At 40.0% G+C, this 12,961-nt stretch overlaps 1 protein-coding gene across 3 annotated transcripts in view; it reads right to left on the bottom strand.

Moving 5' to 3' along the window:
* WDR64 (WD repeat domain 64) overlaps positions 1-12,961 on the bottom strand; it is a 139,513-nt gene that overhangs the window by 34,991 nt on the left and 91,561 nt on the right. For all 3 annotated transcript variants that reach the window (XM_047703881.1, XM_047703882.1, XM_047703884.1), the window contains 2 exons: positions 6,060-6,233; positions 259-389 (listed from right to left, as the gene is read on the bottom strand). In XM_047703881.1, the coding sequence (XP_047559837.1) occupies positions 259-389; positions 6,060-6,233 (305 nt within the window). The remainder of the gene's footprint in view (positions 1-258; positions 390-6,059; positions 6,234-12,961) is intronic.

Raw genomic sequence — 12,961 nt, 5'->3', positions numbered from 1 at the left:
ACTAGAGGGAGAAGGGTAAAAGTTAAGGCATCTGAGAGTATTATGAATACTTAAAGTTCATCTTATTCATATAATTCTGGGATTTGGACATCAGGAGCAAATCTCATGAGTGCAACTTCCAGAAAAGGCTCTCTTGAGAGTTATCATTACTGGTCTGCCACTGTTATTTATTGCTTTAAAAAAAAAAAGTATTGAATGTTACTTTGGCTCTATTGCAGTACAACTTTTATATTGTTTAAGAAAAAAAAAGCAACTTACAGTTCTTTGACAGTAAAGTTGATAAAATCCCATAAGATAATCACACCATTTAAGGTTCCAGCAGCAATCAAATTATATCCTTCTACTTGTAATAAATCAATGCAGTTCACTTCCGTACTGATGTCAGGACTCTGAAGAAGGAAGGAAACAGACGCATGGACCAGTATCTAACCACAGTACAAATGTTATGTGTACACTTTGTTATTCTACCATTAAAACAAAATATCTTATGATTTCTTAAAGTTACTTAAAGTTACTATTATAAATTACTATGAAATTTAGTAAAATTGTGTTAGTTTTGCATTAAAATTTTTTTAACTTGCTGAATTCATTAAAATAACAAAATATTCTCTTCCATCTACTGACTCCTTCCTCTCAGCCTTGACTTCTTATTCCTTGACCAACCAATGGTGAGATCACCGTGCCATCCTTCTCTTCCCTTCAGACTTCTTGAAAATCTTCTGCATTGGATGATTCTCCTCATTAACCTCCTTTTCACTCACTGTTTGGCTTCTGCTCCATAGTATACAATGAAAACTTTTTAAGATTCAGTTATTTCTTTGAGAGAAAGAGAGAGAGCACACAGTAGAGGGTGGGGCAGAGGGACAGGGACAGAAAGAATCCTCAAGCAGACTCCCTGTCACGTGTAGAGCCTGAATGCAGGGCTCGATCCCAGAATCCTGAGCTGAGATCAAGAGTCCAGTGTCCCTGTGAAAACTTTTTCTATTTATCACTAAGCAGTTTCTTTTTTTCCTTTTTTTCTCCTTCCTCCCTCGCTTCCTTCCTTCCTTCCATTAAAGATTCTATTGGGGCGCCTGGGTGGCGCAGTGGTTAAAGCCTCTGCCTTCGGCTCAGGTCATGATCTCAGGGTCCTGGGATCGAGTCCCGCATCAGGCTTTCTGCTCAGCGGGGAGCCTGCTTCCTCCTCTCTCTCTCTCTCTGCCTGCTTGTGATCTGTCTGTCAAAAAAAAAAAAAAATCTTTAAAAAAAAAAAAGATTCTATTGATTTATTTGAGAAAGAGCACAGAGAGGGAGTGGGAGGGAGAAGCAGACTTCCCACTGAGCAGGGAGCCGGACTCGGGGCTTGATTCCAGGACCCTGGGATCATGACCTGAACTGAAGGCAGATGTTTAACTGACGGAGCCACCCAGGCACCCCCAACAAACTCTTAACTTAGAGAACAAACTGCTGGTTACTAGAGGGGAGGTGGGTAGGGGGATGGATGAAACAGGTGGTGGGGATTAAGGAGTACACTTGTCGTGATGAACACAGGGTGACATAGGGAAGTGTTGACCCACTCACTGTATTGTACACCTGAAACTAATACAGTGTATGTTAACTCTCCTGGAACTCTACTGGAATTAAAATTTGAAAAAGGACGAGATCGTGCCATTTGAGAATAACATGCATGGACCTAGAGGGTATTATGCTAGGTGAAATAAGTCAGACCAAGAAAGTCTAATACTGTATGATTCCACTTAGAAGTAGAATCTAAAAAACGAATAAACCAGAAGTGGAATTGAGCCTATGAATACAAAGCACAGTTGAGGGTTGCAGAGGGGGAGGGAGTGAGAAGCTGGGCAAAATGGAGCTGGGAAGAGGGAGACACAGGCTTCCAGGTACAGAAGGAGTAAGTCATGGGAATAAAAGGCACAATACAAGGAATAGAGTCAATGATGTAATAGCAATGTATCAGCACGGATGGTATTTACACTTGCAGTGAACAGAGCCTAATGTATAAACTCTTAAAATTACTAAATTGTGGGTGCCTGGGTGGCTCAGTCGGTTGGGCATCTGCCTTCGGCTTGGGTCGTGATCTTGGGGTCCTGGGATGGAGTCCCACGTCGGGCTTCCTCCTCGGCGGGAAGCCTGCTTCTCCCTCTCCTTCCAGATTGTGCTGTCACTATCTCTGTCTCTCTCAAATAAATAAAATCTTTTTAAAAAATCGCTAACTTGTACACCTGAAACTAATGTAACACTGTGTGTCAGCTATACTCAAATTTTTTTTAAAGGTTTTATTTATTTATTTGACAGAGATCACAAGCAGGCAGAGAGGCAGGCAGAGGCAGAGGGGGAAGCAGGCTCCCTGCTGAGCAGAGAGCCCGATGCGGGGCTCGATCCCAGGACCCTGGGATCATGACCTGAGCTGAAGGCAGAGGCTTAATCCACTGAGTCACCCAGGAGCCCTATACTCAAATTTAAAAAAAAAAAAAAGATTACAAGTGTATTATTCTTGTCACTTTGAATTGCTCTCTCCTTCCTGAAACTTCTTACTCTCTTGACAACTTTGACACCAGACCCTAATTTTGCTTGTGTCCGTATGACCTTTCCTTTTCTGTTTCCTACCTGACAGCCTCTTACTCTGCCAATCTGTTAGATATGATATGCTGAGAGTTTACCTCTAGCCCATTTGCTTTTCTTTTTTCCAACTCTTTTTGGGCAGTCTTGGCCCCTGTGTTTTAATCATCATCCCAATCTCAGTGCCCTGATAATCTAGTCAGTCCCCTCCCATAAGCTTCAGGGTTGTATACTTAGAAATTTTTCACAGGTATCTCAAAGTTAATATGTGTAACTTCTTGCCTCCTTCAAGCACATTATTTCATTCCATTTTACAGCTCCCTGGTAGCACCATGTCCCAGTCTAGTCATTCAAGTTAGCTCCACGCCGTCCTGATTCCCTCCTTTCTCTCAGGACCCTCCTCTCTCAGCTGCATGACATCAGTCCCTAATGAAGCCCAAGTTCTGCTACTTTTGCCACCTAAACATTGCTCAAAACCTCTCCTTCCACCCTCCTCACTGTCATGGCCTTACGTCCTTCAACTACAACAGTGGGTTATTGCCTGAATCTCCTTCCTGCCATCTTGTCCCATTCAAAACTGTCATCAAGCACTGGCATAGTCATATCCACAACACCAACCTGATCATGCCATTTCCCATCTACAGCCCCTCACTGGCTTTTCCTTTCTTATCCGAGACCCAAGTGCTTTAACACTGTGAGCATAATCCAGCCCTCCCTATCTGTCCATCTCCATTTTCCCTCCTTCCCTGTCTTCCTTCAGCCACACCAAGATGCTTCTGGTTATCCCTCCACCAGCCAGGCCCTTTCTCACCTTTGTGACATTTTCATTTTATCTCCTCCACTTGGCATTCACTTTGTCTTCTAGGCTCCCCCACGCAATTTCCTATCTGGGCCGAGCTAAGTCTTGGTAATTCTTTCCGACCTAATCAGCAATAATTTTTGGGACCCTTATCTGGCCTAATCCTCCCAAGTTCTCTGTTGGGTTGCCCCAGTGGAGTCAAACAGGTCCCACAGCTCAGTAATCTTTGCATTCCCGGTGCTAAGAACAATATAAGCTGCATAGTGGGTGTTCAGAAAACAGTGCTTCCTAAATCAAAGAGTTTTAGAGAAAGAGAATTTCCATGCACAACCCAATTTTTTTTCCACTATGTGACTTTTGTCACACTATGTGACTATGTGACTTTCCATCTCTATAGTAATTTTATTTTATTTTTTTAAAGATTTTATTTATTTATCACAAGTAGGCACAGAGGCAGGCAGAGAGAGAGGAGGAAGCAGGCTCCCCGCTGAGCAGAGAGCCTGACGCGGGGCTCGATTCCAGGACCCTGGGACCAGGACCTGAGCCGAAGGCAGAGGCTTTAACCCACTGAGCCACCCAGGTGCCCCTATATAGTAATTTTAAAATACATTGCAAAAAAGGAACTGCTAGAAATGCTAATTATGATACATACAAAACATAAGGGCTCAAAACTTCAAGACAATTTACATTTTTATTATAATCCTAAAGGCAATTTTTTCATTTATTACTTCAGTAATTTATTACAGATCCTTCTCCCCTTCCCTGCCCCAAAGCAAGCATTTTGCATTACCCTTGTAATAACTTGCCAACTGTATCAGATCTGGCTCACTGTGCATTAATCACTGTCCTATTCTTATTAGCTCTTAACAAGGAACGTAGAACCAAATCCAGTGTTTCCAGTTGTGTAGACTTGGAAGGAATGAGCTAGAATAACTGTTTCAGGAGACGCACTCTGTTCTTCCAGCTTCGGCCCAATTATGAGACGATGTTATCATGACACAGTCACTGTATATTTTGCTTCAAATCCTTTAGCAAACAATGAAACCTACTTAGGATTTAAACGAACTATGAACGGAATTGGAATTGCAGTGTTAAACTGACATTTAAATTTGAGGGAAAATAATACATTATCTCTCCATAGTATGATAAAATAAGAGTTTCTAGGGTCGCCTGGGTGGCTCAGTTGGTTAAGCGACTGACTCTTGGTTTCAGCTCAGGTCATGATCTCAGGGCTGTGAGATCAAGCCCAAAGGGGGCTCTGTGCTCAGCGGGGAGCCTGCTTTCCATTCTTTCCCTGTGCCCCTCCCCTCACTCCTGCCCTCGCTTTCCCCCGTCTCTAAAAGAAATACACAAATCTTTTAAAAAATAGTTTGCAGAGTCTTGGAAACAAGTTATATTAATCTCTCTTAAAGTACGTTTGTTTCACTAATGACAGGGGCGAAAAACCAGACTTTTTGATTGTTCCCTCTATAATCTGTGGTTTCGTGCATTCTTTGATTTCTGACCACTTATCCTAGTAAAAACTGAGAAGGATGAGCTAATATTAGAGTAAGCAAATGGTGGACAAAGTCTCAAAAAAAAAATCAATCGACGTAAACTTTTTTTAAAAGATTTTATTTATCTGACAGGGAGAGACACAGCAAAAGAAGGAACACAAGCAGAGGGAGTGGGAGAGGGAGAAGCAGGCTCCCCGCTGAGCCGGGAGCCGGACTTGGGGCTCCATTCTAGGACCCTGGGATCATGACCTGAGCCAAAAGGTAGACACTTAGTGACTGGGCCACTCAGACACCCCTCGACCTAAATTTTTATGAGAACAAAGAGGGCAGCTTCTTTATTTCTCTGTTCTTCAGCCTGAAACATGCCCCCCACTTTACCCCTCAGGTGTGAACACATGCTCCAGCCATACTGTGTGGATATAAATATCTCACAAAAAGTCTTACAGATTGTAAATTAATTTATCTATTTTTTGAAAGAAAGACAACCAATGGTTTTGTGAATCCTGATGGAACTATATGACAGCATCTACAGAGTCTTATTAAACTGAAATCAAAGCTCATGCAATGAAGTCAGGTTAGAGGAAGTACACACAGAAGTCCTTAAATTACAGCAGGGGCATGCAGTCAGCAAAATACAGAAAATGTGAGACTATGGCGCCAACTCTCCAGTATCTTCAATAAATAAACAATAAAGGGAATAATACTACTACTAATAATATAATATTTTATAAATAAAATAAAGGGAAAGAGAGAAATGGAAAGATATTTATAGATTAAAGGAGATTTAAGACACTTTCCACTAAATGCCACAAATGGATCTTGTTTTGATCCTTGTAAACTCTAAAAAAATATGAGGCAATCTAGGAAATCTGAACACGGTGTGATGATATCAAGGACTTCTTAAAAATTATTTTAGAAAAAAAAATCTTTAAAAGTAATGGTGTCATGCCTTTTTTTGAGTCATTACCATGTAGAGATACATACTGAAATACTCAGGGATGAAATGGCACAGTATGTCGGATTTGCTTCAAACAATTCTTTTGTGGTGGTCATGGGAAGTGGCAGGAATACAAAGGAGCACACTCGACCATGCACACCTAATTTCTGAATCTGAGTGCTAGCACGTGGACGTTCAATGCATTATTTTCTCTACTTTTGTGTAATTTCCCATAATAGAAAGGAAAAAAAAATCAGGAAATGAAACTTACATTTACACACCGAGAGACGTTTTTCTCTACCAGCTGGACATCTGGGAAAGGAATACGCATGTTCCTGTGTTTAGGAAATGGCTTCAGATGCACAGTGTGATTCCCATCTCGTAGCAAAGGCACCACATTGGGCAGCTCCCAGGTCACCACGAGATACAAATCCTCTTCCTTACCCTTCAATAGAAACACAGCGAGTACATGAAAAAATTCAGTTAATTATTTTATTTTGAGCTGTTTTAAAGATACAGAGAAACACAGAAAATACAATGATGCATTGACCACCTGGATATCAAGGTGGTAGATAGATTATCAAATTATCATGATCAAATCTTAAGCCCCGTCTTGCCCTCTTTAATATAGTTTCTGTCTCTTATCCCTTCCCAGAGGCCACCTGAATATAGTGTTAGTTATGAAAATCTTATTATTTCCACATAAACTTATACGTGTATTCCACATATGCATATATCATATATTGTTATATGTATATACATGGACATGGTACATATGTAATGGTATTGCTTTCAGCCTTTTTTTTTTTTAAGGAGGGGAGGGGCGGAGGAGAGGGAGAGAGAGAATCTCAAGCAGGTTCCATGCCCAGCACAGAGCCTGACACAGGGCTCGATCCCACAACCCTGAGATCCTGACCTGAGCCAAAATTAATAGCCAGATGCTTAAACAACTGAGCCACCCAGGCACCCTGCTTTTAGGCTTCTTACCTTTTTATAAATGTTATCAAACTGTATGAATTCTTCCTTAAATCTCGTTTCACTTAACATTATATTTTTGAGATTTATGCAAATTATTACATGGAACTCTAGTTCATTTATTTTTAGCTTCTCTATAGGACTGTACAAATATATTGTACAATTTATTTATCCAGTCTTCTACTACTAGGGTATTCAGGTTGCTGCCAATTTTTCACTGCTTCTTTTTATGGACAGGTGCCATAGTTTCTGCAGCATGTGCCTGGAGCAGAATTATTAAATTGTAAGATATGCAATTATTGGCTTGACTAGATGTTATGAGTGGTTCTTCAAAGTAGCGTTACCCATTTCCACCCTCATGAGATCTAGATAACAGTTTTCCTTTCTTTACATTCTTACCAACACTTGGTTTAAACTGATGATGATGATGATGATGTTTTTGCTTATGATGGGTTCAAAATGAGACATTTAAAAATAAAATTTTAAATGTATTGATTATATTAGTCACATTTTCCTAAGTTAGTGAGTTGAACATTTTTTATGTGTTTGTGAGCCATTGGGGTTTTCTTATCTGTCCTTTGTCCATTTTCCTCTTGGGTTGTTTCTTCTGGATTTGAGGGATTTCTTTAGCAATTCTGTTTCCTAATACTTTCTCATTTACCTGGGACACAGTATATTACCTCTTTCTGCAGTGTGTGACTTATCTTTTCATTGTTTTTCTAAGGCATTTTATCAAATGTAATAAAGAGATCTTTGTAATATCTCATCTTGTGAATATAGTGTATCTCCCCATATTTTCAGATGATTGTTTATGTTCTCTAGGAATTCTTTCCACAAAATTCTTGCATATTTTTGTTAAATTTACTTTAGGCATCTTCTATTTTTGTTTGCTCTTATAATGTGATCATTCTGTTTTCTAACTGGTTATTATTGTCGAGATGCTATCAATTTTCGGAATTTTAATTTCTGTGTGGGGATAAAAGTCAAAATTTTAAGGTTGGTGATTTTGCTAGTAGAGCACAGATCTTTTAGGTTGAGAGCAGCTGGGTAAAGTAGAGAGAATATTGGTCTATACATGAAGAAAACACATTCCCAGTCTCAGTTCTAATGAGAGCCTGGGCAAAGCATTTCTCTTCCTTTGGGCTTTTGTTTCCTTATTTATTAAGGTTCCTTATTTTTGGAATGAGGACTTCAGTGAGTGGATGGATAAAAGTTCTTTCCTTTTCAAAAACATGTTTCTAGGTGATCTAAGGTCCCTGTTATCTCATATCTATGTTAATTGAAAAGTACTGGCCAGTGGTCCTCCTACCTGGTGGGTGGGTCTCTGGTTAGAGTTTGTGCCACTTTGGGAGCAGAAGGAAGTTCAGCAATGTCCAGGAAGTGGTCAGACATTGACATACTGAGTAACAGCTCACTTAAGTTCACGTGCCTCCTTGATGGCCACTATGGCCGTCAATCTTTCTGAATCCATGGGACAGTAAAATTAAACAAACTTTGAATTATTGACTTAGAGTTACTAATATTTAATTTCACCAAGAGAGGACATGGGGGAGAAGGGAACTGGAAACTCTGTTATCATCATTTTATGAAAAGAAAGGCTATAATTTAATACCAACAAGTAGGAAAGATACAACCTTTAAATTTAAAAAGTAAAATTAGCTTTATGAAAAATTGCCCTTAGTTTTTTCATTTCAGCCCTAAGTGGTGAAACTTTTTATCTCAGGTTGCTATTGGCAGACAGGCCTTCAGGAATTGGTGCTCCTGGAAAATAGCAGGTGGCATGATGCTATGAACACGAAGGACTTTAATTGCCTTGAAAGGAAGATCTTCTGCTTTAAGGGAATCAAAACAGGGCTATAGAAGTAAACACATAAAGTTACGTGGATGGAAGGGCAGATAAAAGGAAGTAAGTGGATCTTCAGAATTTGAACTATTTTGGGGTTAACTACTCAAAATTTCTGAACTCCCACACCACTCTGTTCATGATGTTACAACAGTAGTATCTCACTGATCTATGTCTTTTTTGGAAGATTTTTATTTATTTTAGAGAGAAGGAGAGAGAGTGTGTCCTCGAAAGTAGGGGGAGGGGCAGAGAGAATCTCAAGCAGACTCCTTGCTGAGGGCAGAGCCCATCGTGGGACTTGATCTCATAATCCCTAGATCATGGCCTGAGCCGAAATCAGGAGTCCGATGCTCAACTAACCGAGCCCCAGCACCCCAGTCTATGGTTTTTATTAACAAGGGTTTGGGGGCAAATTTCTAAAAATTTTTTATACAGGCAGGATATAATTCTGTCTCCTTAAAACTGAGATTGTGAGATGATTATTGTCCTTCTCTTTGGTCAGGACGATGCACTGACAGGCCAGGCAGTTGATAATCTGCCTTCCCATGACGTGGCCAGAAGGTCAGGCCTGAAGAAGTTCATACAATGACGTTTGTGACAGGACCAGGCAGTGACACAAGCATCTTTCCAGGACTTGGGAAAATAAAACCAAGAATGTAAGTACAAGAGAGATATTACAGCTCAAGCCATTAAGGACTGGTCTGAAGACACTAAGAAGAAATACATAAATTGTATGGCGGCTTCCCCTTACCCATCACGATTTAGCAGTTTCCTGAGTAACAGAATACGACTACTGAAGCAGTTTTTGTTTATTTGTTTGTTCGATGCAGTAGAGAGTCTGGGAAGATGGAGGGTGGGTTTATCGTTCCTGCACTCCACTCCCAGCTCTGACTCTGGGAACAGCTTCTGGAGGCAAACAGAGAATGAGGGCTAGAGTTTGGGGAAAGTTATTATGGTATTGTTACCCTCTGGGCTGAACAAAAGCCTGGGAACCAGGGTGGGAGAGAGTTCAAGGGTAAGCTCTGAACATGGTGATTACTCCGTAAACAAACCTAAATCCCCGGAAGGAGGGGGGCCTAGGGGACAATGGGAAGTATGACATATACCTAGTGTTCCTTGCCACCAAGGAGTTGAGGAGTAGCTGAACAGCTGGACTGAACCTTCTGTACTTCTGAAATTGGGAGAGACAATGGGAAGCAGGAAGGCTTCCGGCTATGGTCTCCACCAGGAGTGCTGGGCGGATTCTAAACCACCCCTCACTGGGGCACCTGGGTGGCTCAATGGGTTAAGCCTCTGCCTTTGGCTCAGGTCAAGATCCCAGGATCCTGGGATCGAGTCCCGCATCGGGCTCTCTGGTCAGCAGGGAGCTGCTTCCCCCATCTCTCTCTGCCTGCCTCTCTGCCTACTTGATCTCTCTCTCTGTCAAATAAATAAATAAATAAATAAAATCTTTAAACCACCCTTCAAGAACAGCATGGCTGAACACCTCACTCTCTCAGAATTACCACTCCTGTGTTTTTCTAGCAGCCAGATCCTAGTGAGCAGAAAAAGAAACGTAGCTAGGAGGGGCTAGTATCCGGAGAGAAGAATGCAGAATAGGTCCCTGACTTGGACGGTTGGTGGTGTGTTAACTCGAGCAAAACTGAAGAGTCCTTAAGGAAGTTCAAAACCGAAACAAAACAACAGAACGTGGCCTTCAAACATCCGAATTTGGTTGGTGAAGTGAAGGAGAATTAATTTCTCTTCGAGACTGGAACAAATAGCTTAGAAATAGAGAATAGAAATATTTCAAAACAGCATGACTAAAAAGAAAAACATAAAGAAAAATATAAGAAATTGAGAGGATAGAGTCAGAAGACCCAATATCCAAATAGTATGGGTTCCTGAATTAGAAAAAGATGCAGATGTGGAAAAGATACTTAATAAACAAATAATACAGAATATAGTACAAAAAATAATAATATAAAAATAATACATATAATACATTATATAATAATAAAAATAATAATACAAAAACAGTTCCTAAGCTGGAAGAAACGTCCAAGACTAGATTAAAAAGTCTCCTGTGGAACTGATGAGAAAACATATGCATACAGGCAGAGCCTTTAAGCTTCTGGGACAAAGGTAACGTCAAAGTTTGCAGAGAAAGGGAATAAGCTGTAGAGGAAAAATAATCAGATACGCATTGGACTGCTCACTGGCAACATTGTTAGTAGTATACCTACTGTAATTCCAATTTGAATTTCTCTGATTACTAATGAAGTTTAGCATCTTTGCCTATGTTTATTGGATATTTGGGTTTGCTGTTTTATGAAGCACCTATCTTTTTTCATTTCTATTGAACTAATCACCTTATTTATTATCTAAGAACTCAGGATACTAATCCAATTGGTTATTATGTGTTGCAAATCTCTTCTTTAACTCTACTCTTGTCTTGTAACTTTAATTCTGATGACTTCTGATGAAGAAAATTTATTAGTTTCACGTAACCAAATATGTCCATTTTTTAAATAATTAGTGGTTTTTGAGTCTTACCTAAGATATCTTTTCCTCCTGAGTTCATAAAGACAATGTCCTATAGTGACTGCTAAACCTTGTATTGTTTTGTCTTTCCACTAATATTTTGAAGTCATTAATCCACAAGGAATAGTCTTAGGAGAAAAAAAATTACAGTTTTTTCCATATGGATGTCCAGTTGCTCCAAAACCTTTTATTGAAAAATATATTCTTGCCACACAAATCTGCTATGCCACTTCTGTTGTATATGGACCTGTTTTTGTTCTGTTGTTCTACTTACTTATCTCTGTGCCCAAACCTTCTTGTCTAGTTTTCTTGTGCATTTAATTATCCCGACTCTGGTTTTAGGGAATGTGCCTTTCTTCGGAATGGATTTGTATTTGTTTCTCCCAGGTGCCTGCCAAAACTACCAGTTTTAGACCACCTTAAATCAAGTTCATAGCTGAGATTTCTTTGACCTCCTAAGCATGGCCCATCTAGCCTACAAATGTATATGAGTTCCTACTTGTGGCCACAGTTCTGAGGAACAGGGCTTTGTCTCATCTTGCTTTGTTTTCCTACTCTTCTCCCTTCTTTCCTGCTTGGCCCTGTGTAAGGGCAGATTTTCCTGCCTTGCCCTTTGGAAGCTGGTTCCTTTCTTTCTGGTTTACTTTTATGCTGAAAGTATAACTTTTGGGTCCCAGCATATTATGGATGTGGTATTAAATTCTTTGCCTTAGGCAGGCCCTGGGCCTGGACTTCTTGTCCCTCTAATCAGGCAGGAGTCTCCAAAACTGAATCTTCTCTAGCTTTGGAAAATGCCCTTGGGACAAAAACAGCCATGGTGTTTTAGTTCCTCACTTACCTCTAATTCTCCACTTACAGTAAATTTTTGGTCTGCTCTTTAGTCACCAATCTTGTCAACTCTTTAGTGCTTGTTAAGAGATTCAGCGGATATTTTACTCAGAACTTTTCATTGTTTCCAGTGGAGGGTGGGTCTGAATAATCTAGTTCCTAAGTATCTTATTTTCCATCGAATCTTGGGATTTGGAAGAACTTCTAGCAATGTGGAGCACACAAAGTGTTTCTTGAAGTGTTGAATTTCACTGAAAATCAGTGGACAAAGAAATCTTCCCTGTAGTGGCTGGGCTGTGCCCAGCACAGTAAATTCATGCGGCACTTGTGTAAGTATTTGTAACACTTGTTATGGGTAGATGAATATCAATCCTTCATATTAAATTATAAGTTCCATGATGAAAGGGAAGATACATTTCTGGCCCATGAGACACACTTACTAGATGCTCATTGAAAAAAAAATGAATGAATGAAAGTACATTCACTGAACAACATGTTAAGAGTGATGAGCTTCACTCAGCTGAAAATCCACATACAACTTTTGACTCTCACAAAACTTAACGATTAATAGCCAACTGTTGACCGGAAGCCTTACTGACTCCATCAACAGATGACTGACACATATTTTGTATGTTATATGTATTATAAGCTGTATTCTTACAACAAAGCAGACTAGAGAAAAGAAAATGTTATTAGGAAAATCATAAGGAAGAAAAAGTACATTTATAGTACTGTAAAAAATCTGTATATAAGTAGACCCACACTGTTCAAACCCATGTTGTTCAAGGGTCAACAGTATTCAAGAAGGTAAGTATGTGAATCAAACCATATCTTATTTTCTTATTAGGATTATTTATTTATTTATTTGACACAGAGAGAGAGAGAGAAAGAGAGAGAGATCACAAGTAGGCAGAGAGGCAGGCAGAGAGGGGGAAGCAGGTTCCCCGCCGAGCAGAGAGCCCGATGTGGGGCTCAGGCCCAGGACCCTGAGATCATGACCTGAG

This window comes from Lutra lutra, chromosome 15 (genome assembly GCF_902655055.1).
Source record: "Lutra lutra chromosome 15, mLutLut1.2, whole genome shotgun sequence".
Lineage (NCBI taxonomy): Eukaryota > Metazoa > Chordata > Mammalia > Carnivora > Mustelidae > Lutra > Lutra lutra.
This window is presented reverse-complemented; position numbering and strand designations above follow the sequence as displayed.